The sequence below is a fragment of the Lissotriton vulgaris genome, chromosome 11 (genome assembly GCF_964263255.1).
Source record: "Lissotriton vulgaris chromosome 11, aLisVul1.2, whole genome shotgun sequence".
In the NCBI taxonomy this organism is placed as follows: domain Eukaryota; kingdom Metazoa; phylum Chordata; class Amphibia; order Caudata; family Salamandridae; genus Lissotriton; species Lissotriton vulgaris.
In genome coordinates, this window is record NC_141699.1 from 27325366 (window position 1) to 27353167 (window position 27802).

General features: G+C 49.1%; 1 protein-coding gene across 1 annotated transcript in view; it reads right to left on the reverse strand.

Moving 5' to 3' along the window:
• PIWIL1 (piwi like RNA-mediated gene silencing 1) overlaps positions 1-27802 on the reverse strand; it is a 1696151-nt gene that overhangs the window by 102281 nt on the left and 1566068 nt on the right. Inside the window, exon 20 of the mRNA XM_086942674.1 lies at positions 13087-13234. Coding sequence (XP_086798800.1) covers positions 13087-13234 — 148 coding nt within the window. The remainder of the gene's footprint in view (positions 1-13086; positions 13235-27802) is intronic.

Sequence of the window (27802 nt, forward strand, 5' to 3'; positions counted from 1 at the left end):
GCCTCCGTCAAAGAGTAAGTCCAGGATCCTGTTCTGGACTTCAGGACGAAACCAAGTCGCTCGCAACCAACCCTGCCTTCTGAGTACCGCTGCTCCACCTCGAGTGCGGAAAGCGGTGGTTGCGATGTCCATCGCGCAGTCTATTATCTCCGATGAGGAGTGTTGTCCCTCCTGCAAGATCTTCTGGGCCTCAGCTTTGGGATCGTCAGGAAGTTGGTCTAGGTAGGCAGAAACGTCGCTCCACATCTGACGGTCGTAACAACCCAAGATTGCTAAGGCATTGAAAGCCCTGACAAGCAAACTAGCTATAGATGAGAAACGCTTCCCAGCGTTATCTAATCGTCTTCCATCCCTGTCAGGTGGAGCTGTTAGAGGAGCCAAAGGGTTGCGCGACATCCGTTGAGCTGCCTGCGATATAACCGAATCCGGTCTTGGTTGACCAATAAAGCAAGCTGGACTGCTATCCGGAGCCTTATACTTTTTCTCCAAACGCGGGAGAACAGGAATGACCGTAGCCGGCGCCTGCATCACCTTCTTTCCCTCTTACCATATGTGGTCTGTGAGAAGTTGGCCTGATATATGATGTTCACTAGTTCTAGTGATCACCTTGTATCAGTCCAAACAACCCTTATGGTGATTGGTTGTAAGTCAACCTTATAGACCAGCTATCCTAATGGTAGCATGGACAAAGCAGTCTTAGGCTAAACTCTTTTGGCATGTGAAGCCAGCTGTTTTACCACCTACAACCCCTTGAATACCAAGTGAAAGGACACCACACAGGTTGTTACGAAAATAAACAAGATGCACAAGTTACTACTTGTAAGAGACATTAGTTAGTGATAGATTCCTTACCTTACAATATACCCAGGCGTCAGACTGGATCCGGAAACTTTTGCGTAGCAGTACCCTTGCACGTCGGTAGGCGTCTGCAGCTCCGCGTCCGTGGCGCCGTGATGACGCCGCCTCCGCGAGCGGACGTCAGTTCTTAGACACAGCTTTTCCGCGCCAGAAACGCAGAGCTATGCCAAAAACCAACACTGGTGCCAAGAAACTAGGGCCCTGAAAGGGGATGACCTTAACCCTAGATATCGGTTCGCAGAACGGGGAGGATGGGTGGGTCGGTAAGGAATCTATCACTAACTAATGTCTCTTACAGATATATCGTTACACAAGTAGTAACTTGTGCATCTGAAAGAGACACGTTAGTGATAGATTCCTTACCTTAGAATAGATACCCCAGCAATACCAACCCCGTGGTGGTGGGTCTGCGAACCAATAATCACACCAGAAAGTCCCGGAGGACGGAACGGCCAAAGTAGCCATCCCTCCGGACTTGACTGTCCAGGCAATAATGTTGTGCGAACGTGTGCAACGAGGCCCACGTAGCCGCCTGGCAAATGTCCTGTAAGGGCACACCTCAGCCCAAGGCAGTTGTAGTCGCTGTGGCTCGAGTGGAATGAGCCCTCAGCCCCTCAGGGGGTTCCTTCTTCGCCAAGGAGTAACACGCCTGGATGCACAAGATGATCCACCGCGAGATGGTCCGCTTGTGCATCGCTTTCCCTTTCTTAGCGCCCACGTACCCAACAGAGAGTTGGTCATCCACCCAGAACAGTTGTGTGCGATTCAAATAAAATGAGAGCGCACGTTTTGGGTCCAGACGGTGGAGCCTCTCTTCCTCTCTCGAGGGATGCGGAGGCGGAAAGAAGGTGGGCAAGGTGATAGATTGCCTAATGTGGAAGGCCGCGACTACCTTGGGTAGGAAGGAGAGCCTTGTCTGTAACACAACCTTGTCCGGATGGACTGAAAGGAGGATTACAAGATAGAGCCTGGAGCTCACTCACTCTCCAGGCAGAGGCGATGGCTACCAGGAAGGCAGTCTTCAAGGAGAGAAGGCGAAGAGGACAGTTGTGAAGTGCCCCAAAGGGAGCGCACATCAGAAATGTAAGAACCAGGTTCAAGTCCCACTGAGGCATCAGGAAGGGAACAGGAGGGAACGTTTGTGTGATGCCCTTCAGGAATCGATTAACGATAGGGGACTTGAACAAAGAAGGTTGATCAGGCAGCCTCAGAGAGGCTGAAAGAGCTGAAAGATAGCCCTTGAAAGTGCCCAGAGCAGAGCCCTGCTCGGCAAGAGAAAGAAGGAAGAGGAGAACCTCAGAAAGAGGAGCATTAAGGGGATCCACAGCCATTGCTGTGCACCATGCCACAAATCTGTTCCACCTGCAGGCGTATACCGACTTTGTGGAGGGACGCCTGGCTGCCAGAATGATGTTACAGCCTTCAGGAGGCAAGTCAAATGGCCTCAACTGTCGCCACTCAATCTCCAAGCATGGAGGTGGAGACTGGACAGGTTCGGGTGGAGGACCGTCCCCTGCTGCTGCGACAGAAGGTCCTTCTGAAGAGGCAGACGAACCGGGGGATCGACTGACATACTGAGTAGCTCGGGATACCAGTACCTTCGTGCCCAGTACGGAGCCACAAGGATGACTTGTGCCCGGTCGCGCTTGATCTTCTTCAGCACTCTGGGCAGAAGTGGTATAGGCGGAAAGGCGTACAACAGACCGCAACTCCACTCGCGACGAAAAGCGTCTCAGAGCGAGGGCCGCCTTGGAAATTCCAACGCGCAGAACTGATGACATTGCGCGTTCTCTTCGGTGGCGAATAGATCTAACCAAGGCTCTCCCCACTGCAGAAAGAGACCTTATCAGCCCCTGTACAGTGTACCTTAGGCACCCAGGGCATAGGTGCACCAAGGGCCTACCAGGGGCTACAGCATGTATTATGCCACCCCTGGCTGGCCATCCAAATCTGACACAACTGGCTGATCAATCAGCTGGGGCAAGGTGGTGTAATCACCCTTTGATTTAGATATAGTATCCCTATATCTAACCCTAAAAAGGACACATATCCTCCTATCAGTCACTCCTATGGCAGGCCTTATCAATCCTGAAGGCAGAGTGCTTGGAATTATGTGAGATGGTGCTCTAGCATGAGCTGAGCCTGTCTGCAGATTTCGGAACCAAGTCCTTTAGCTGTTTCCATGATAACGCTATACCATATACTCTTAAGTGCATTATAATCCTCGCAGTTATTGCCAACTTTGGTATGACATTATCAAAACATGTCGAGTAAGGTGTCATACGAATTGGAATACTACCCCCTCGCCAAATCTGGTGACGGGGGTAGCATTCCACCCTTCTAGAGGGACACAACATGTATGTAACTGTGAACCCCGGTTAAAGTTAACTCGAGCCTCAGCATCACAAAATGGATGCTGCCACCACAGACACAAGTCTGACCTCCTGCTGCTGGGAGTCCTTCCAGCGAGGGAGGTCTGGACAAAGGGTTTCCTGCCTTGGGAGGTGCTAGCACCACCCCAGACAGGATTTTGTGTATTAGGTAGGACAGGGCTGAAAGGAATGAGACATGCCTGGGGCACACAAGGTGTTCCTGTGCATACATCGGTCTAAACCGGTTCCTGGGGCACTCCAGCCCCAGAGCTGGCGCAAGACCGGACAAAAGATAGGGGGTGTAACCACCCCCCTTCCTGGTCCCACCTAGAGGAGGGACCTAGTCGTAGTACAGCCCCCTTTAGCCGGATAAAGGTAGGAGCTGGTCCCATTCCCAATTAGATTATCCTGAACAACTTTACAAGCAGAAACTCTGGACTTCGACGTTCTGCTCCACAGAAGACTGAAGAAATCTCCCTTGTAGGCAAGTAGTGTCCACCCTGCACAAGCAGGCACCATCAGCGCCCAGCGGCTTCCCTTTGTCGTCTTACTTCAAGGATCCAGACTTCAGAGCCCGACGAGAACCGGATTACCAGACCTCGCCGACCTCTACTTACATCTGCAGCTCAGCTGAGATCCGTGGGTGCGACAAGACCCGTGGGACCGGCCATCTTGACAGAAGCAGCACTTTGCTCCAGCACGACTTCTGAGGTAACCTCGTCCAAGTGCTTTGGGGACTGAGAAGCCCCGACCTCGAGCAGCTCCTGCACCGAAGACCAGCCCTCCAGCATCCACGAGATGATCTGTGTGGGGCCCTTCTGCCTGTTTGCTGCTTGACGCGTTGTCTGGTCACTTGCCGGCTGGCTAGTGACCTCCTAGACGTCGAACTGTGAAATCTTCACTGCTAGTCTGGTTGCTACAGACTGGCCCTTGCTCCCTTCCAAAAGAGGAGCACCCCGGACCCTCCTGGTCCACTCCAGACGCCGTTTCCACTCACCGCGTGGGTTGCCTTTGCCAAGGCCTGTTGACTCCGAAGCCGACACTGCCGACAGCGAGAGCCTGCGTGGGACAGCTCGTGCCTCCACCCTGGTCGTCGAAGACACCACCTGGTCCATGTGGCTGCAGAGACAAGCGTCCACCCTCAACTGATCGCGATGACATCTGGTTCCACCTCTGGTTCCACTCCAGTCACTTGCTAGTGACTTTGAACATTGTCATCTCTGCTTTCAGGTTCTGCTCTTCACTGATCCACCCTTGGATCACACCGGACATCTTCCTCCTGATCGCCTGCAGCATCTTTTCTTCCAGGCTCCATAGACTTCAACGCCGGAACCCGACACGACTTGGCACCTATGCACCCGCTGCCTGTGGGTGAGGTAACACGAGCATTTCGGTGCTCAAGGGTAGCTTGACTCTCCTAGTGTCCAGTTCCGTCGTTTTAGTTCTACCTAGTCAGGATTGTCCGTACTCACCTTTTTCTTGAACTGTACTGTCCATAGACACTGTTACGCATCTCGCGTGTGAGTTCACACTCTGCACACGCGTTCCGTGGGCCTCCTATTACCTACTTAGAGTTAGTATAGCGTGGTCCCAGCGATCCTACAGCCTCTGGACAGCTCCATTCCTTTTATCGACTTCCACATTCCACTTACTTAGTATATGGTTTGTCGTGCCCTTAGGGCACCATTGTAATTTGTGCAACTTAAACGTATTTTTCCTAAGAGATTGTCATGTGCTTAGCCCTCTGATCTCATAGAGTTCAGAGGTGTATGTTAGTTAATAAATATCTTGTTTATTTTCATAACAACCTGTGTGGTGTCATTTCACTTGGTATTCAAGGGGTTATATGTGGTAAAACAGCAAGCTTCACATGCCAAAAGAGTTTAGCCTAAGAGTGCTTTGTCCATGCTACCATTAGGATAGCTGGTCTATAAGGTTGACTTACAACCAATCACCATAAGGGTTGTTTGGACTGATACAAGGTGATCACTAGAACTAGTGAGCATCATATATCAGGCCAACTTCTCACAGAAAGGTATTGTCTAGTACTTACTACGTTATTTATTTACCGTGGGACTCACAATATGACGACGTGGAATGATTTAGGCATGTGAATCTATGAAAAATACCCCAATACTGGATAACTAAAAGAAGACACAGGGTCGGCTGCTATGTGCCAGGAGGAACCGTGGTTTTTGGGGCCCAGCTACTGCCTGCTGGTGGTTGGAGGGACTGCCCTCTGCTAAGGAGCCCTGCGTGCCAGCCTGCCTGTGCCCTGTTCTCTGGCCCTCTGCTAGAGGAACCGTAGCATTGAGGAGCACTGTGCTTTAAACCTGCTTGTTTGAATTTTCTAGAGTTGGTGAAACGTTCTCTGGGTTTGAGACACCTTGGTGCGGTGCGCTCCTTATAGCCTCAAGGGAGCAGTGACCTAGCCGTGGGGTGCGGATCCGGGCTGGAAGGAGCAGCATGGCCGCTTCCCAGCCAGAAGGAACATCAGGTGTTGCCTGGCAACCAGCCCTCCAGGTAGAGGAGCTGATAGTCAGGCAGAATTGATGCTCCCCCCAAGGGAGGGAGGCACTGCACCAGAAGGAAGAAGTAGAGGAGCCTCGGCCTGAGGTGGGCGTGGCCAGAATCTGCCAGCAGAGTGGTGATGGCAGGAGCCCAATGAGACTCAAGGCCCAGAACCGTCCCAGCCAAGCCGCGGAGATCACAGTGGCCCGGCAGGTCGACCCGGCGGGGGGTCCAGGAAGAGTCCAGGTCACTCGGTGAGTGGTGCAGTCTGTTTATGGCAGCAGGACCAGTAAGAGGCCAGGTGAGGAGCCGAGCCGGCATCACCCTATTTGCCAAGTAGAGCAGCTGCCCCATGTGGTCGTGGGCAGCTGCCATTTCAAGAGTCACTTGTGTGAGGGACTGAGTGAGATCTCCCAGCTCACGGGGGAATTTTCGCAAGGATAATACGGCATTGTTTGGTTAGGGGCACGGCAGGCCCCATTGGCTCGAGCCCTCACTCCAGGAAAGGGCATTGCTGGACGAGCCCAGGACAGGACCCCGAGTACATTACCGTATTCTATGTGGTAGGCGGGCAGGTAGCCCCGAAGCATACGCAGGGGGAGAACCTGACTGCCTATTCAGTATTCTACTGATTATATACTGATGTGGATATCTGTGGCGATAGGCCAACTGTTGGCATGAGGTTTCAGACATGTGCACTGTAGTGCATTGCTGGTGATGTTTATACTGAATGCTTTTTCTAATATGAGCACGCTACAGGTGGTTACTATGGTACAATGTGGACAATCTGTTTGCATGGTGTTTCATACTTCGTATAATCCTGCCAGTAGTTACTGGTCGCCCTAATTGTGACGATTATGACAATGGGCCGATTGTCCAAGTGATTTATGTAATCCCTATTAAGTCATGACAAGTGCCTAGTGGCACAGTGATTTATATGTGATTGTGTTCTAATGTGTTTTTATGGATAATACAAAGGCTATTTTCATATATATCCTTGTGTGGAGGCTCTTTTGTGGTGTGCCTAGTTGTCGCTTCTTTGTGAGTGTGTTGCTGAAACGCTTTACACAATGCCTCTGGGATAAGCCAGACTGCTCTGCTAAGCTAACAAAGGGGTGAGCAGGTTTTTTTTTTTTTTGGTCCTCATTTGCCTTACCCTCAATTTGGGAGATACCAACCACGATGCGTGTCCTTCACTAAGAGCCGGAGCAAAAGTAGTTTACCCGTCTCTAGCACCAGAACCAGAGTATGGTATAATGGTGGCAGAGAGGTCCCAGGGGGAAGAAGGGCTCTAGGAGTTTGCGCTGACTCCATCAAGGTATGTTTCAACCTGTAGGACCAATATTGTAATGAGGCTCAACCCGGTCCAAGGAGTGTTGATGGCATAATCATAGGACCCGGGGACTCCCCCACCCCCCCCCCATAACCATACCTCCTCACACTGAAAGCCAGTCTCCTCCCCCCACAGCTCATCTCGGAGGGCAAACTTCTTATCAATTTCCTCCAACAGCTGCCAATCCCATAAGGCAACCTCCTTTCCTCCCCTAGATCGTTCCACTAACAGCTGCTCCAGGTTACTGGCCTTCCCAAGTTGTGCACCTTTACGACACTGGGCCCTCACCCAGCTGTCCAGTTGGATGAACTTAAATCTGGAGAGCCCTGGGCCAATATGGTCACGTAACTCATCCCAGGCTCATATCGATCCTTCCACCAATAGCTCACCCCATCTTATAATCCCGGCCTCCTCCAATGAAGATGACAGGCTATCTCAAACCTAATGGTAGACCCGGGGAGTCCCATATTAGGGCAAAATTAGAATAATAGGACAGCCCCAATCTTTTTCTGATGGCAAACCAGGCATTAGCTCATGACTGTAAAATTGTAAGCTTAATTTTTTTGAAAAATTTCTGACTCCCAAACTTAAACAAAAACCCATCAGCTGGTAAATTTGCCCCAGTTAACATGGCTCTATAGATCGACCCACTAGGAAGGTTAGATGGTGTTTTTAAAAGCATCCTAGAATGTGACCACTGAAAAGCCCATGCATAGTATAATAAGTCAGACAGGGCCAGATCTCCCTATTTCCTCCTCCTCAACTTCTTCCAAGCGAGTCTGGTAGAGTTGTAGTTCCAGATAAAGGAGTTAATTTCTCGCTGGCACTTGTCTATCATTTCGGCGTCAAATGCCAAGGGAATGGCATTGAAAATAAACGTAAACTTGGGGAGAATTGACATTTTTTATCAGATTCACCACACACAGTATGGAAAGCGGCAGGTGAGTCCAAGATTTCAATAGTCCTTTACATTCTTTAAATATTCGATCCAGGTTGGTTTGTCCGATGCTGCCAACATCTTGAGTGATTCATATCCAGAGATAACGCATAGAAGTGGAGATATTTACCCCACCCGTAAATCAGGTATATTCCATACCATAATTTCAGTTTTACTTGAGTTGATGTTATACCCCGAGATACGCCCAAACTCCTCTGCCCTCTGGATGACAGCAGGAAATGACAGTACCGGGTCAGAGGTAAAAAACAAAATGTCATCAGCATAAAGTGCTACCCGCCTTTCCCACTCCTTAAATTAAAAAGATGGAATATTTACCTTTGCCCGCAGAAACTGGGCAAACGGCTCGATATACAAGTAAAAAAGGAGGGGAGAAAGCGGGCAGCCCTGCCTTGTACCTCTAATGATCTTAAAGACTTCTGTCAGGACCCCATTAATTAGCAGCCCAGACGAAGGAGCCCCATACAACAGGGCAATGGTTCTACAAAAGCTCTCCCCAAAGTTAAACTTTTTTAATACATCGTTCAGATCGGGCCAATTAACCTTATCAAAGGCCTTTGCTGGGGGAGGGTGGCCAGTGGAAGGGAAAAAGCTGAGGCAATATCCATTGCCCCTACCAAGTCGTGCGTTAGGTCTGATAGTTGGCGTCCTTTAATAAAACCTTTCTTGTCTTGGTGATCTATGGTGCCAATTACACTGCCCAGTCTTGCCGACATGATAGTAGTGAAGATTTTGTAGTCACTATTCAACAACGATATCGGTCGATAGGACCCACATTCCGAGGGAACTTTTCCTGGTTTGGGGATGAGAACAATCGTGGCCTAACCCCATGATTTTGGCGGTGGATCCCCTTCTCTTAGGATACCATTAAAAAGGGCCGTCAGCACTGGGACAATAGCATCCCCCAATGCTCTATCAATCTCTCCTGGAAGACCGTCTGGACCTGACGCTTTTCCTTTTTTTGTTTGCCCTATTGCTTTCCTCACTTCAACCTCCGTTATTTCCATCTCTAGGGTATTGCTCTGTACTGTAGAGGGTTGGAAGCGTGATCCCCTCCAACCATCTGTCCCTTGCCACCTGATCATTGGGAAGATCTTCCCTGTAGATCGCCTGAAAGAATTAAAAAAAGGCATTGCCGATCTCTAAATTCGAGGATCTTAACGCAGCCTCCCCGTCTACCTTGATTTCTCTAATGTACTTGAGAGCTTGGTCGGACTTTATTTTCCATGCCAATACCCTTCCTATAGCCTCCCCAAATTGAAACTGGGAGATCTTACTCGCTTCCCACCTTTTATTCACCCTCTCTTGCAGGATATTTTCCAATTGTAGTTTTAACTCAGCCAGTTTTGTCTGCTCCTCTAAAGATCCTAAGGACGGGCCACGTTTTAGCTCTATTAGTTTCATTTCCTGCTCCAAGCTGGTTGTCATTTCCCTGTATTTTTTCTGCCGATAGGAGGCTCTACTAGTGATACGACCTCCTAAAAAGGCATTGAATGCCTCCCAGACCACAGCTAGGACAGAAGATTCAAGATTTAATTCCAAAAATGAGATAGTCTCTGCTACTAGAAAGTTAACTTCTTCGTCCTCCAGTAAGATTGTCCGGTCAAACTACCAAGATGGATATTTAATCTTACTGTCAGATCTTAGAGTGAATACAAGAGCTGAATGATCCGACAGATGAGAGGGGAGATAATCTATCGCTGTCAGTGTCCTTCAAGCAATAGCTAAAAAGAGCATAGTCTATTCTAAATTTAGGCTTAAATCGACTGTTCCGGAAGGAAACCCCCATTTTGTTACCTACTCTTTCCCTCCATAAATCTACCAACCCAAGCAGGGTCATAATTGCAATGAGGGTTTGCCTAGACTTTGCGGAGCTACAGGCTCTAGAGTTTACCGATTTATCTAGACTGGGATTGAGCACGATGTTAAAATCCCCCATCCAGATCACCGGATCCTGAGATGTTACCAGATAATTCCTAATGGTATCCAGATATGCTGGATCATCTGAATTAAGGCCATAATAACCCACCAAGGTACAAATCCGACCATCCAACGAGACTCTCAGTATCAACCATCTCCCTGTGTGGTCTTCCTTGTGCTCCAGAATTTGGACTTTTGCAGATTTTTTTAAATTAAATAGTACCCCCCTGATGTTAGCATTATGATCTGTACAACAGAATTTATCGATCCATCTCTGTTTTTTAAGTATTGCTGTGGCCTCTGCTTTAAGAAGATGTGACTCCTGGATGACCATGATCTGCGCGGGAGAGTCTCTCAGGTATTGTAGGATACGATCCCGCCTGCTTCTCACGCGCAGACCATTGACGTTCCAGGACATGTATTGCACAGAGGTCATGAAGTCGCACCTAGCCACTGCTCCTCCGAAAAGACGTGCTGAGAAACAAAAAAAGGCAGACTTATGAGGAATTTTTTACTGTTTTTAATCTGGACCGTGGCGCCTAACAACCTAAACTTGTCCATGCGCTGTCCAAGCTCCCACTGTCTATCCAGGGTGGTTTTGGATAGATCTGACCGTACCTCAAAAGAGAAGTCCAGGCCTTGTAGTGATCTGGCTTTCAGTGCGAGGTTCAAGATCTTATCTTTGAGGGAGTATGTCAAGAAATTTATCAAAACCTTTCTAGGTTTGTTTCTTCCTGGATTTAGGCGAAAAGGATCCCGGTGTATTCGCTGGATATCTTTATCTAACTCCTTGACTGTTTCTTTGAGGTTAAGGTAGTCCTTTAATAGCTAAGTTATAAAGCTTTTAAGATTTACGCCTTCCTTTCCTTCCGGGATCTTCAGGAGCCGAATGTTGTTCCGTCGGGAAGAGTTTTCCAATACTTCATTCCGCTCCCGCATACTCTACCCGTCTTTTTGCAATGTTTGAATTTTAGACCTGGCAATTTCTAGTTTAGATGTCAACAGGCCCACAGAACTTTCGAATATCTCCGTCCTTTAACACAAACCGTCCACCTTTTGGACGAGCAGCTCACAGGATGCTCTAATATCATTTTGGTTGGCTTTAGAGACCGCAAAATCACATCTAATCTCCTCCCTCATTGCAGTTATTGATTGGACCAGAGCCTCAAGTGTATTACCTACTCCCATGTCCCGCGACTACCTCCTCCACCATCGCCCATTGTCTCATTTTCTGATGATTGTGCCACTTGCCCCCCTTCACCTGCAGGCCCATCTTGTGAGGGGAATGCCTACCCCCACAGTAGTGGGCTCAGAGGACTCATGTGAACCAGATGGTACATTAGGTGATACAACAGGTAGAGAAATAAGTGTGGTAATGGATGCCACTAAGGGAGCTGGTGACGCTAATTGCTTAGAAGCCAGGCTAGAAGCAGGCACAGACAGGGACAGACATGTCCGCCTGCGAAACCGCTGCCATGGGGCTGCCATACCCGGGGAGATATCTAACACCTGGGGCAAAACTTTGAAAAAGGAACGTAGTGATGGTGTTATGCCACCAGAACTCTTTGGGTATTTATTTCTTGTTCCTCTTTGCTTTGTACCTTTACCTTCCTCCTTTGTAACAGCCCCCTTAACCTCACGTATCTCTAATTCGTGCTCCTGACCTCCAGCCACGCTTCTACATGCACTCTGAGCCAGCCCTGTGGTGCACTCTGAGCCAGCCCAGTGGTGCACCCTGGGACCTGTAGTTTTTTTTAACCGACTTGTGCCCCTTGCCTTGCTTCCTGGTTGTGCTCCGTAAGGGCAATTCTTTACCCTTACCGCCCGTCCTTGTTCCGCCCCTGGCCTGCCCAACCACCTTACTTCTGGGTGATACGGAGTCTCCCGAGTCGTCTGAGCCAGCCAATTCCTCGTCCACTCTGGGAGCAGCCTGTACCGATGTTGCTTCGAATTCAGGAAAAAGAGAACCAGACAATACTGAACCTCTTGTTGTCCGCCCTCCTCCTCTCCCACTACCCGCAATTGCTCCGAGGAGCCCCCCGGCAGCCGCTGCGCGGCCGCGCCTGAGCTCCACGGCTGCCCGCCTCCAGCACGACAGAAAGGGGGAGGGGGCAGGACGCGGCAGGCAGGCACATCCACCAAACACCCTAGTGCTCAATCTGAAGGAAGCAGCAGCCGCAGAATGCCCCGCTCAGGCCCCGTCTTCAGTGTGCCACCAAAAAGATAGTTTCCCCAGTCAGAGCATATCAGAGAACACCGTCCTACGGCATAACCAGAGTAACAGCAGAGTGGAGCTTCGGAGAGCTGTTTGGAGCGTGCGGACCGCCCTAACCGACGGCCGCAATGTTTTTCTCCTGGGATCAGCCGGACTGCTCTGCCAAGCTACCAAAGGGGTGAGCAAGGGTGATCTTAGGTGTATAACTACCTTGCCTTGACTAGAGTGGCTTGTTCTGCCTGGCTAAGGTGCACTGGACATTGCAGGTTGGACAGAAATGAAATGGTGCGATCTCCATTGACACTTTCCATGCATTTTCTTAAACTGCTTTCACAAAAATGTAGTAAGAATTCTCAAAAATGATTTTGAACCAAATGGAACCCCAAATAGCCAATACAATACTGCTGCTAATTGAATAAGATTTCAGATACTCCTACTTCAGGTGCCAGACTAACTCAGCCCAATGTCATGGCTTAAAGCAGACCCGAAACAAGTTTAGGTGCAGCTACATGGCGACCATAAAGCTCAAGGCAGTTTTGACCAGATTGCTCATTTTAGGGGGTGTTGAAGTGGCTTGCATGAGTGGTTGAGGTCAAACAGCAAAAGGTGAGCTAAAAAGTATTGTAGATGTTGATCTTGTGTAACCCACAATTATATGGAAGCACTGTAGCTTAACCATTTCTATCATACAGCTGGCTTTTTATTTAATTTCTTTCAACTGATCCTGCAACAGTCTGAGTTACTATGTAAAGCGCCAAAGAAAGATTTTAATCTCAAACTAGAAATGAACAAACTAAATTCAAGAACCACGTATCTTATTGTAAAAAAAGAAACATTTTTAAAAGGCCTTTGTTCTGAGAAGGACACAAATCAAGCAAGGCAAAGTAGATACAGTTCAAATTCATTGCATAAAAATACTTACTTGCCAGTTATAATATATGTGACAGAGTTTGTATGTTAAACGTTGCATATGGTCTGGTTTCAAAGCACTGTTGTCATAAACTACATTATAGTGCGTTGGAGTAACAGTTCCGATCCTCACAGATTGACTGACAATGAAAAAGTCATACCTAAAATACATAAAATAATGTATCTGATTTACGGAGTAAAAATATTGATTATTCTACCACATATTACTGTTGCTAATGCTTGCTCTTTCTTGTAACACGTACTCTCCTTACGATTTTAGGTAGATTTCAGTTTAATGTATCTAAAACTTCCATAACCAAATACTATGACATCCACTTTATTTTGGGGGTCCATTACATCCTAAATTTACAATATTTTGGAAAACTATGACCATGCTTCAAACTAGAACAGATGAAAAAGATTCAGGGACTAGAAAAGATCAAAATGCTTGCCTGTAATTGCAAGCAATGAACTAATAACTCAAGTTCTCAAACATGTGGTTTAAGCAGTATGCCACTATTGAATATTGCATTGCCATCCTACGCAATAACTCCTTCTAAACATTAAAGAAAAACCTACCAGTATTTCCAGTAGATAATTCTTAAAGCTCTGGTAAGCTTATTCGCTTCCTTGTGGCACCTGGGTACGAGGTTCCCAGAGCCATGTGCCACTCTGGACCCATTTGGGCTGATGAGGAGTAAGGGGGTAAATGCATCTCCAGGCCCTCATGTTTTTGTACATAGGGATGGGGTCCCCAGGGTTTTAAGGCTTGAGGAGGGTCAGGGGATGGGAGGGGGATTGTTTGTTCAGTTGGAGGTTGATTTAGGGTATGGCCTTTGGTCATTTGTGGCAGGGTTGTGGTTGGCTTTTTGTATGGTAATAAAGAACAAGTTACTTACCTTCGGTAACGCTTTTTCTGGTGGATACAATATCTGCCTGTGGATTCCTCACCTTGTGAATATCCCCCTGCGTCTGCAACGTTCGGAAAATATTTTTGTAGCACGCCGGCGTGGAGGACGTCAGGAGCACGGCATTGCGCGCGACTCTGACTGACATCACTGACTGCCTATTAGGACTACGTCGGCGTGATGACATCAGTTCCGCCCCTTTTTCCGTGCCTTCAAGGCACCCGGACGGACCAATGACAGTAGATATATACATATACAGTGTACACAGTACATAATATTCAAGATAACCCACATAGTGTGAAGACAATGAATGAAAAACACCATATATATATATATATATAAATTTATATATATACATATAAATACATTTAAACATTGCCATGAACTCAGATATAGAAGAGTGGACAACGGGGAGGCGGGTGGGCATGTGAGGAATCCACAGGCAGATACTGTATCCACCAGAAAAAGCGTTACCGAAGGTAAGTAACTTGTTCTTCTGATGGATACATCTGCCAGTGGATTCCTCATCTTGTGAATAGAGGCACAAGTTACTACTTGTGTAATGATATATCTGTAAGAGACATTAGTTAGTGATAGATTCCTTACCTTAGAATATCCCCAGGCGTCAGACTGGATCCGGAAATTTTTGCGTAGCAGTACCCTTGCGCGTCGGTAGGCGTCGTCTGCGGCTCCGCCGGTAGGCGTCCGTCGTCTGAGTACTTAGACTCCGCGTGCTGACGTCAGTTCTTAGACACAGCTTTTACACGCCAGAAACGCAGAGCTATGCTAAATACCAACACTGGTGCCTTGAAACTAGGGCCCTGAAAGGGGATGACCTTAACCCTAGAGATCGGTTCGCAGAACGGGGAGGATGGTTGTGGAGGTAAGGAATCTAATACTAACTACTGTTTCTTACAGATATATTGTTACCGAAGGTAAGTAACATGTGCATCTGAAAGAAACAGGTTAGTATTAGATTCCTTACCTTAGAATAGATACCCCAGCAATACCAACCCCGGTGGTGGGTCTGCGAACCAATGATCACACCAGAAAGTCCTGGAGAACGGAACGGCCAAAGAAGCCATCTCTCTGGACTTGGCTGTCCAGGCAGTAGTGTCTTGCAAACGTGTGCAGCGAGGCCCACGTAGCTGCCAGGGCAGTAGTAGCCGCCGTGGCCCGAGTGGAATGGGCTCTCAGCCCAACAGGAGGCTCCTTTTTAGCCAAAGAGTAGCATACCTTGATGCACAACACGACCCATCAAGAGAGGGTCCGCTTGTGCCCTGCTTGACCCTTCTTAGCGCCCACGTAACCAACAAAGATTTGGTCATCCACCCTGAACTGGCGTGTGCGATCAAAGTAGAATGAGAGCGCATGTTTTGGGTCCAGACGATGGAGCCTCTCTTCCTTTTTCGAGGGATGTGGAAAGAAGGTGGGCAAGGTGATGGACTGCCCGATGTGGAAGGCTGTGACTACCTTGGGCAGGAAAGAGGGTCGCACCCGCAACACAACTTTGTCCGGATGGACAGAAAGGAAGGAATATGCTACTTACCAGTATGCATCTGTTCTTGGCATGTAGGGCTGCTGACATTCATATCTGCAAACAAAACAAGTGATGGACCGAATGTGGATCAATGTCACACATTCACCCCAGTCCGAAGATCTGGGCCCAAATCCATCGTTTTTTTGCACTCCACACCACCCTGGGTTAGACAATGGCGATATGCAAATCAGCTCTGACCCTGTGCCCCATGGGAACAGTCCAGTCCGAACTACAAAAGCCATATCCTTCCCAGTCAAGCTAGCCGGGCTGATGAGAGGTGTTACCTCTAAACCGGTCCGGTCCTCGGATGCTTGATTCCGTTCTGGGAAGGACATGGCTTTTGTAGTTCGGACTGGACTGTTCCCATGGGGCACAGGGTCAGAGCTGATTTGCATATCGCCATTGTCTAACCCAGGGTGGTGTGGAGTGCAAACAAACGATGGATTTGGGCCCAGATCTTTGGACTGGGGTGAGTGTGTGACATTGATCCACATTCGGTCCATCACCTGTTTTGTTTGCAAATTCCGCCCTAAGTGCGCTGGGGATGCCCAGACGTGGGTCCCAGGCACTCCACACCACTGGAGTCAAGCTAGCCGGGCTGATGAGGTGTTACCTCGAAACCGGTCCGGTCCTCGGATGCTTGATTCCGTTCTGGGAAGGACATGGCTTTTGTAGTTCGGACTGGACTGTTCCCATGAGGCACAGGGTCAGAGCTGATTTGCATATCGCCATTGTCTAACCCAGGGTGGTGTGGAGTGCAAAAAAACGATGGATTTGGGCCCAGATCTTTGGACTGGGGTGAGTGTGTGACATTGATCCACATTCGGTCCATCACCTGTTTTGTTTGCAAATTCCGCTTTAAGTGCGCTGGGGATGCCCAGACGTGGGTCCCAGGCACTCCACACCACTGGAGTCAAGCTAGCCGGGCTGATGAGAGGTGTTACCTCGAAACCGGTCCGGTCCTCGGATGCTTAATTCTGTTCTGGGAAGGACATGGCTTTTGTAGTTCGGACTGGACTGTTCCCATGGGGCACAGGGTCAGAGCTGATTTGCATATCGCCATTGTCTAACCCAGGGTGGTGTGGAGTGCAAAAAAACGATGGATTTGAGCCCAGATCTTTGGACTGGGGTGAGTGTGTGACATTGATCCACATTCGGTCCATCACCTGCTTTGTTTGCAAATTCCGCCCTAAGTGCGCTGGGGATGCCCAGACGTGGGTCCCAGGCACTCCACACCACTGGAGTCAAGCTAGCCGGGCTGATGAGGTGTTACCTCGAAACCGGTCCGGTCCTCGGATGCTTGATTCCGTTCTGGGAAGGACATGGCTTTTGTAGTTCGGACTGGACTGTTCCCATGGGGCACAGGGTCAGAGCTGATTTGCATATCGCCATTGTCTAACCCAGGGTGGTGTGGAGTGCAAAAAAACGATGGATTTGGGCCCAGATCTTTGGACTGGGGTGAGTGTGTGACATTGATCCACATTCGGTCCATCACCTGTTTTGTTTGCAAATTCCGCCCTAAGTGCGCTGGGGATGCCCAGACGTGGGTCCCAGGCACTCCACACCACTGGAGTCAAGCTAGCCGGGCTGATGAGGTGTTACCTCGAAACCGGTCCGGTCCTCGGATGCTTGATTCCGTTCTGGGAAGGACATGGCTTTTGTAGTTCGGACTGGACTGTTCCCATGGGGCACAGGGTCAGAGCTGATTTGCATATCGCCATTGTCTAACCCAGGGTGGTGTGGAGTGCAAAAAAACGATGGATTTGGGCCCAGATCTTTGGACTGGGGTGAGTGTGTGACATTGATCCACATTCGGTCCATCACCTGTTTTGTTTGCAAATTCCGCCCTAAGTGCGCTGGGGATGCCCAGACGTGGGTCCCAGGCACTCCACACCACTGGAGTCAAGCTAGCCGGGCTGATGAGAGGTGTTACCTCGAAACCGGTCCGGTCCTCGGATGCTTGATTCCGTTCTGGGAAGGACATGTCTTTTGTAGTTCGGACTGGACTGTTCCCATGGGGCACAGGGTCAGAGCTGATTTGCATATCGCCATTGTCTAACCCAGGGTGGTGTGGAGTGCAAAAAAACGATGGATTTGGGCCCAGATCTTTGGACTGGGGTAAGTGTGTGACATTGATCCACATTCGGTCCATCACCTGTTTTGTTTGGACATTCATATCTGTGCATAGATCGCCGCCCAGTGTTGGGTCCACATGATTGCACATTGTTGTCCTGGAAGAGTCTTCGAAGTATCACGAGATAGGTGGCTCCTCCCCTGGACTACAGTGCGCATGGGCATCCTCTCCATCCTCAGATTGTTTTTCGCCATTGTGGCAGAGATGGAGTATGATACAGTAAGTGATGACCATGCTTGAGATCAATTCTGAGTGCTACAGCTGCAACAGGCACCAGGGAGGAGGGCGGGCGATATGAATGTCAGCAGCCCTACATGCCAAGAACAGATGCATTCTGGTAAGTAGCTTATTCCGTTCGAGGCATGTGGGCTGCTGAATTCATATCTGTGCATAGAATAAATAGCAGTTTCCTCCTTAGCGGTGGTTGCCCGTGCCAGCTGCAGCAGTCTGAAAAAGAATCCTGAGAACTGCTTGTCCTACAGAAGCTAGCTGTTTGGAGTGTACATCCACGCAGTAGTGTTTGGTAAATGTATGTATGGTGGACCATGTGGCAGCTCTACATATATCCTCTAGAGGAATGTTACCTAGAAAAGCCATGGATGCCCCTAACTTGCGTGTGGAATGCGCTCTTGGGGGGGAACAGCTAATGTGAGTTTAGCTTTTTAATAACAGATCTGTATGCACTTAACAATCTATCTGGCTATACCTGATTTCGAAATGGGGTTGCCTTTGTGCTGTGGAGAAAAGGCAACAAACAGTTGCTTAGTCTTTCTGAAATCTTTTGTCCTGTCTATGTAATACAGGAGAGCTCTTAACATCTAGTGTGTGCAGTGCTTGGTCTGCCACTGAATCTGGATTTGGGAAGAATACTGGCAGTTCAATTGTTTGGTTAATGTGGAACTGTGTTACCACCTTAGGCATACATTTAGGGTTGATACCCAGCACTACCCTATTAGCATGAATCTGTATGAAAGGCTCTTGAATAGTTAGGGCTTGAAGCTCACTAACTCTCCTTAGCGATGTGATCGCTACTAGAAAGGCTACTTTCCATGTCAGAAATTGTATCTCACAAGAGTGTAGAGGTTCAAAAGGTGGTCCCATCAGTCTGGTAAGAACTACGTTCAGATTCCAGACAGGTGAAGGCGGGTGTCTGGGAGGAATCACTCGTTTGAATCTCTCCAGAAAAGCTTTAATGGCTGGCACTTTGAAAAGGGAAAGGTGCTGCCTGTTCTGAAGATAAGCTGCCATTGCAGCCAAGTGTATCCATATGGAACTATATGCCAGATTGCATCTGTGTAGATGTAACAAATAACACAATGTTTTGAGTTGATGCGTCTAGCGGATTTATGTCATTATTGTTGCAATAAATGACAAATCGCTTCCATTTTGCCGCATAGCACGCCCTGTTGTAAGTCTTCTTGCCTCCCTGATAATATTCATACAGTTAGGGGGCAGGTGTAGGTAGCCAAACTATGACCTCAGGAGCCATATTGCAAGGCTCAACTGTTGCGGATCTGGGTGCTGAACGTCTCCATGGCTCTGAGTGAGGAGACTGGGTGTGAGTCGCATTTGTTGATGAGGCACCACAGAAAGTTCTAGGAAGGTGGTGTACCATGCCTGCCTCGCCCATGCTGGAGCAACTAGGATGAGTGTCATTGAGTGCTGTCGCAGTTTGCGTGCCACTAGTGGTATGAGTGGTGCCGGAGGAAAAGCATACGCAAATTTGCCTGACCAGTTCATCAATATCGCATTGCCCTGAGACTGCGGGTGTGGGAACCTGGCGGCGAAGGTTTGGCATTTTGTGTTTTCCTTTGTGGCGAACAGGTCTATCTCTGGATGACCCCACTGTTGGAAGTACGGTTGTAGCACTGAGGGATGTATCTCCCACTTGTGCATTTGATGGCTGTGCCTGCTGAGCAGATCCGCCATCAGGTTGTCCATGCCTGGGAGGTGTACTGCCATGAGGAACATGTTTCTTTGAATGGCCCACTTACACATGCTCGGAGCTAGGTGTGACAACTGTGGAGAGTGTGTCCCTTCCTGCTTTTGGATGTAGTACATGGCAGTCATGTTGTCCGTCTGGATCAGCACGACCTTTTGCACAAATGCAGTTTGAACGCCTTCATCGCCATGAAGATTGCCATCAGTTCCAGCAGGTTGATGTGCATCTTTTGCTGCGTCGTCCATAGTCCCTGCACTGTGTAATGGACGACATGCGCTCCCCAGCCCTGGAGAGATGCGTCCGTTGTCAGCACTTTTTGTGGTACAGGCTCCTGGAACGGTCGCTCCCTGCAAAGGTTTTGTGTGTTCCACCAATGCAGAGAGTTGAATGCACGACCGGTCACCAACACTAGGTCTTTTAGCTGTCTTTGGGCCTGGTTCCACTGACGTGCTAAGCATTCCTGAAGCAAACGCATGTGTAGCCTCGCGTGTGGGACTATGAAGATGCATGAAGCCATCATACCTATCAGCTGCATGAACACTTGCGCTGGGAGTGAGTGTTGGGGTCTGAAACTCTGAATCAGCATTTGCATGCTGTTGATTCTTGCTGAGTTTGGCTTTGCTTTTGCTGCCAGTGTCTATTGTCGCCCCTAGGTACTGTTGTACATGTGCGGGTTGAAGATGGGACTTTGGGTAATTCAGTGAAAAACCTAGACTGTGTAGGAGGTGAATTGTGCGGGACATGTGGCTGGCACATTGCTGGGCCAACTTTGCTTGGATAAGCCAGTCGTCCAGGTAAGGATAGACATGGATGTGTTGTCTCCGAAGGTGTGCAGCTACTGTCGCCAAGCACTTTGTAAACACTCGGGGGCTGTTGTGACCCCGAAAGGCAGGACCTTGAACTGGTAATGCTGGTTGTTTATGGTGAACCTGAGATATTTCCTGTGTCCTGGGTGAATTGGAATGTGGAAATATGCGTCCTTCAGGTCTAGTGTTGCTAGGAAATCTCCCTGACTGAGCAATGGTAGAATTTGCTGCAAAGTGAGCATGTGAAAATGTTCTGACAAGACGTATTGGTTCAGGGGTCTGAGGTCTAGAATGGGCCTGAGAGACCCGTCCTTTTTTGGGATTAAGAAGTACAGCAAGTACACCCTTGTACCCTGTTGTTCTAAAGGCACAAGTTCTATGGCCCCTTTTTGCAGCATGCAGATGACCTCTTGCTGCAATAAGTGCATGTGCTCTGCGGACATAGGACGGTGCCTTGGGGGTATGTTGGGTGGAGTGGAGGTCAGTTCCAGACAATAGCCGTATTGGATAAGTTGTCTCACCCACCTGTCTGTGGTAATGCCTTCCCAGACTGGCAGGAACTGCTGAAGTCTTCCCCCGGCTGGTGTTATATGATCGGGGGCAGTGACAAGACGTCACTGTTTAGTGTTGGCGGAGAATCTGGCGTTATTTCCTCGTCCTCTGCCTTTGGTGCTGTTGCCACGGTATCCACCCCTATTGTTTGTTATAGGTGGTCTGCGTGCCTCCTTTGTTGTATTGGGCTTGCTGTGACGGACCTCTATAGGCTCCCCTGTCACCGGAGCGACGAAAGGAACCTCCCCTGAACTGTTTTAACTGCAGAGCTCCCATGGATTTGGCTGTCTGTGTCTTTTTTTCTTTTTTCTAGGGTCGTGTCCACATCAGGACCAAATAAAAAGTCAGGGTTAACAGGCTGACTGAGTAATGTGGTTTGAATCTCTGGCTTGAAACCAGAGATGCGTAACCAGGCATGCCTTCTGAGCATCACACTTGTATTAATGGCCCTAGCCGCTGTGTCTGCTGCATCTAGCGCACATTTAATGGATGCATTTGAAATCAGTTTCCCCTCCAGTGTCAGCATTTCTGCTCCCTCCTTATAAGCATCAGGCATGTGTTGTAGTAGCTGCTCTAACGTGTCGTAATGAGCCCTATCATATCTGGCTAATATGGCCTGTGTATTTGAGATTCTCCAAATATTTGCCGCTTGAACCGCTACTCGCTTTCCAGAAGCTTCCAAGATTTTGGATTCTTTGTCTGGAGGAAGAGCATTACCACTGGTTTGAGAGTTCGCTTTTTTCCGAGCATTAGCCACTACTAAGGAGTCCAATGGCAGCTGGCCCTTTATATACGTAGGGTCCACAGGCGCATGCCGGTATTTCCTTTCAATTCTTGGGTTCACAACCCTTGCCCTTGTGGTTTCTTTGAAAATGTCACTAGCGTGTTTAAGGACACCCTTCAGCATAGGCAATGTCTTTACTGATCTTTCTGAAGTTGAGAAAGTGTCAAACAAAAAGTCTTACTCTACTGGGTCAGCGTGCATTTCTACATCATGATTATTCGCTGCCCTTTCAAGTAATGCGTTAAACGCAGCAGTATCTTCAGTCGGTGAGGTTTTGACCGTATAGGACTGAGTGTCAGGCGTGGTGTGTGGCTCACCCGGGTCAACAGGGTCAGTCGAGGGTTGAGATTCCTCTTGATCTGTGTAAATAGGATAATTAAATTCCTCCTCATTGTAGCCTTCCCCCACATCCTCATTAGGACGTGTGGGTGAATAGGTATATTCCTGTCCATAGGACTCCACAGGCTCAAAAAGAACAGGTGAGGTGGCAGAGTCCTTTTTCTTTTTGAGTGGGATCTTGTATGATTCCATAGGATTTTCTGGAATGATCTTTTATAAATAGTGAGTCCGCCAGAATCTGAGTCGATGAACAGTTTCAACTGGTTATCATAGGAGGGCGCTTGGAACATAATGTCCTCTTCTATAGGCTGATTTCTTGGTACAACTGACACCTTTTTGGCGGTTTCGATGCTTTGTTGTGGCACGAACGCGTTAGGTCGTGCGGTCGGGGGCAGTCCAAACTTTATCGGTGGCGTAAGCATTGGAGATGGACTGACCTTCTTCGAGGGTGGCGATGTCTTCGATCCGACCGACTTGGTCTTATCACCAGTTTGTTTTTGGCCTTGCGTCGACTCAACTTCTTGGTGCGCAGCAGGCACGCTCTTTTGCTTCGACTTGACATGCTCTTTCGAGCCGAGTTTGGTCTTCGACTCGAAGGCCTTGACCGCCAGTGGCTTGGAGGCTGGAAGCTGCGGATCGAGAGTCTTCTGAGCCTTGAGTCCCTTGTCAGTGTCGCCATCTTTCGACGTTGACTGCGTCAGTGCAACGTGCTTGACCTTAGTTACAGGCTTTGGCGGCCCGATTTTCGGTCCAACACCCCCTTGTGACCCCGAAGGGTTGATGACACTCTTTAATTTGATTGGATCTGATGAATCTGAAGTCGTCGATCCGAGGACTGTCTTGGGCAGTTTTGGTTTCGATTTTGTGTCTGTCGATTTCGGTTTAACCGTTGACTGTGGTTGATCGACCAATGGCTCCTTAGATAAATTCTTAGCCGGGCCTTGACGTGGGGCTATAGAATGAAGCTCAAGATCTTGGCTAAGGCCTTCCGGCGATGCCTCGACCTGACCCTTTGAAAGTACAGTATCATTATCGCCCCCCACAACTGCGGTTGGGCCCTGCTCATCGCTCGAGTCTTCATCGAAGGCTCCGATGGCCTGTGCGTCGTCTCCTACCTCGAGGACGTCTTCATCATGGACGTAGTCTTCTTCCTCGTCTTCATCATAGTTAGAGTTCTGCTCCGACGCAGGATCCGACTGTTGTTCAGGATCCTCCTCATCGACGACCTTGTCGTCTTCAGCCTCGAAGATGTTCTCCGGGTCGGGCGCTGTTTTCTGCGCCGACTGTCTCGCCGCGCATCGAAGCTGAAGCGTTTTCTTTGACCTGAACCGGTAACAGGCCATGCAGCTGGCCTCGTCGTGGTCCGGAGATAGGCATTTATTGCACACAGGGTGCACATCGATGTGAGGGTATTTAGTGTTGCAAACGGGGCATCGTTTGAACAGGCTCCGTTCCATCGTCGATCGTTGGTGGGCCTTTGGTGTTGAAAAAGGCAAGCGGCCTTCGACGTCCAGCTCGAAGAAACTGGAACAAGTACGCGGCACCGAACGGACAATACCGACGCCCCGAAGGCCTTTTGGCCCTGTGAAAAAGTTTTTTATATTGATTCCGAACTTGAGTTAAGAAAGTACATCCGAATCCAATGGCGGGAAAAAACACAATCTGAGGATGGAGAGGATGCCCATGCGCACTGTAGTCCAGGGGAGGAGCCACCTATCTCGTGATACTTCGAAGACTCTTCCAGGACAACAATGTGCAATCATCCGGACCCAACACTAGGCGGCGATCTATGCACAGATATGAATTCAGCAGCCCACATGCCTTGAACAGGAGGTTTAGAGGAAAGAGCCTGGAGCCCACTCACTCTCCCTGGCAGAGGGGATGGCAACTAGGAATTCAGTCTTGAGAGTAAGGAGACGAAGAGGACAGTTATGAAGTGGATCGAAAGGAGCGCACATCAGGTAAGTCAGAACAAGGTTCAAGTCCGACTGAGGCCTCACGAAAGGAACAGGAGGAAATATATGAGTGATGCCCTTAAAAAACCTATTTACAACCGGGGACTTGAACAAAGAGGGCTGATCAGAAGGCCTTATGAAGGCGGAAATGGCAGAGAGGTAGCGCTTGATAGTGCCCAGAGCAGAGCCCTTCTGGGCAAGAGAGAGAAGAACGAGGAGAACCTCTGAAAGAGGGGCAGAAAGGGGATCCACAGCCTTTGCTGATCAACATGCCACAAATTTGTTCCACCTGCAGGCATATACCGATTTTGTGGAGGGACGCCTGGGTGCCAGAATCACATTACAGACTTCAGGAGGCAAGTCAAATGGCCTCAACTGCCGCCGCTCAATCGCCACGCTTGTAAGTAGAGACTGGACAGGTTTGGGTGGAGGACCGTCCCCTGTTTCTGCGACAGAAGGTCCTCCTGATGAGGCAGACGAATCGGGGGATCGACAGACATCCTGAGTAGCTCGGGATACCAGTATTTTCGTGCCCAGTCCGGAGCCACAAGGATAACTTGGGCCCGGTCGAGTCTGATCTTCCTCAGCACTCTGGGCAGAAGTGGTATAGGCGGAAAGGCGTACAACAGACCGCAGCTCCACTCGCGACGAAAAGTGCCGCCTTGGAAATTCCAACACGCAGAACTGATGACATTGCGCGTTCTCTTCTGTGCCTTTGTTCGGTTCGACTACTTTTTTGGGGTCGACAGTTTTTGTCTGAACTGCCTTTTTGGAGTAGACAGTCTTCTTTGCCTCGACGCTCTTTGGCTGTACGGCCTTTTTTGGATCAACGCCCTTCGGGTCGACAACCTTCTTTGGCCCTGGAACCTTCTTTGGGACGATGGTTCTGGGCACTGGGGTCTCTGAAGGTTTCGGTGCCGAGCCGGATGACGGGGCTGGCAAAACTTTTTCATGATCTTGGCTAAGGCCTTTTGGCGATGCCTCGACCGGAGCCTTTGGTAATGGGTTAATTGGTATCGGGCGGGGTACTCACGATTTGCCCCGGTGGGATCTCGTCATCGGAGTCCGAGTAGTCCTCGACGGTGACGATTTCTAGGTCAGAGTCTGGAGCTTCTGGTAGATCCTGGTCATCATCGAAGATGTTGTCCGGTTCCTGTGCCTGTCGCTGCATTTCTTGCCTAGCGGCCCGTTGGTTTCGTATAGTTTTCTTTGATCGAAACTGGGCGCTGGCTGGGCAGGTTTCTTCCCTATGGGCTGGGGAAAGGCACTTGTTGCATACTGAGTGTTTATCAGTATGTGGGAACTTGGAGTGGCATTGTGGGCACCTTTTAAACAGGCTTCTTTTCATAGACGGTCGGCTCACTTGGAGTCGAAAAGGCCCAACGGCCCGCGTCGACGACCGATTCGAGATTGAAGGCTGGATCGAGTAGAGAGGTACCGAACGAGAACAATACCGTCGAAGTCGAAGGCCTTTAGAAAAGTTGTGTATTCGATTCTGAAGTTGGAGTATAGGAGTTAGCATCCGAACCCAATAGCGGAAAAAACAATCGGAGGATGGAGAAGATGCCCATGCGCACTGTAGTCCAGGGGGGGAGTCACCTATCTCGTGATACTCCGAAGACTCTTCCAGGACAACAAAGTGCAATCACCCGGACCCAACACTAGGCGGCGATCTATGCACAGATATGAATTCAGCATCCCACATGCCTCGAACACTTCGACCCACATCGAGGACACTTCTTGAATGGCGTCCTTTCCATGAGCCAGAAGTTAAGGTCTAGGTAGGCCCGAAAGCCTTTGTCGACTACTGGGATCGAAGACTTCGAGATCATAGAGATCGCATGGAGATGGGTAAAGCATTTGAGACAAGACCATTGGAAACGGGTGAGGGATTGCGCGCCGAACGAAAACTCTGTTCCAACCGGAGCGCAGGATACATATCAAAGCCCGATGGCGGAAAAAAACAATCTGAGGATGGAGCCAATGCATATGCGTAATGTAGTCCAGAAGGAGGAGTCACTTGTCTCAGGACTTCCAAAGAACTTTTCAGGACAAAAACAAGTGCAAACATCCGGGCCCAACACTAGGTGGCGATCTATGCAGTGTGCAATTCGCAGCTCATATGCCTCGAACATACTGCTTTAGCTTTTACTGCTTTTTAAAACAATACCCTGCTGCTAATTGAAACCTGTGAATGTGACTGTTTTTAAAACTTGAATTGCACTTGTTTTTTAAGCTGAATCTGCACTTGTTTCCAAACTTAAAGCTCACCTGTTAATCGCCGATACTGCCCTCCCAGGTCTGAGCACTTCCGCTCTGCTGATGCAGTCTAGTGCCTTGGGGGAGAACAGCTGCTGCTAAGCAGAGCTAATTGGTTGGTGGAAGGGGGAAAGCTTGAAAATCATGCTGGAGCGGACGAGCGCACCAAGGGCAAGCCCGTCTGCACCCCGGGACCAGAACCCCTGGTCAGCCTCGGATCTACTCAGCAGCACAGCTACAGACCCTAGCAACAGAGTTGTTACGCCTTAGGCAGAAATACAGCAGACAAACTGAGAAGTGAGGAAATCCTGAGAAATGGAGTGGGCAAAGCTATACCCCTGCACCCAGTTCCCCTCAATAACTCCGTATCAGTTAACCCAGCAGGTCTGAAGGTTGCAGTGCTCAACACAGGCTTGTTACAAAAACACTTCCTCGAGGTCTTCTCACTCCTCCAGGAAGGAGATATATATCTTGGCACTCACAGTACACTGCCTGGACGATACCTCGGTCCCAGACATCCAGGAGTCTTTGATGCACATTGGTACAATAGACAAGGAAAGGTGGGAGGGGGTGTGGCCATCCTCTTCAACACTAAAATCATGGTTGCCAAGTGTAGGAGAGTAGACTGATTACTATGGTTACCCCCACTTTTTGCTGGTGTTTCACGGTTTCTTGACATTAGTCTGGCTGGGGCCCTGCTAACCAGGACCCCAGCCTAGCTGCTTCTCTCTAAAATGATTGCATGTACACTCCAGATTGGTTACTGCAGCTTTCGGAATCGATTCTTTGAGGCTGTTCTGTGATGCAGCCTGACCGTATACTCTTAAGTGCATTATAACCTCGCGGTAAATGCTAACTTTGGAATGGCTGCATGGAAACATGTCGTGTTTGGTGTCGACACTTTGGAATCCTATCACCCCCCTCCGTCAGAATTGGCGGTGTGGTGGAATTCCACCCTTCTAGAGGGAGAGACAATTACACACTGACCTAACGGGTAATAGTTTAAAAAAGCCCCGACCTCCTGCTGCTGGACGAAACTCAGGGGAGACCTGGACAATAGGTTTCCTGTCACAGGGAGGTGTAACCACCACCCTGACAGGCTTTAGTGTATTGGGGCTGAGTGGGTGAATTCAGAGAATGCTTTTCAGACAGTGCTGGGGGAATATTTGGTGTCCCCGTGCATACCCCAGTGTAAACTGGACAAAGGGAAAGGGGTGTAACTATCCCTCTCCACAGACCCTCCATAGGTGGGTCCCCAGAGTATGTCCAACCCCCTAACTTAGTATAAGTACGGGACCCCAGTCCTTTGGACTTTAGATTATACCTGGACGAAACTCTGAAGCTGAATCCTGGAACTTCTACACACTATATCTACTAGAGGACTGAAGAATCTCCCTTGGGGTCAAGGAGTGACTCCCCTATTCAAACGGGCACCAAAGAAGTATTTTGCCGGTCTGCATTTCCAAAGCTCCCGTCGGACGCCGAAGTATTTGCGACTCATGACACAGAC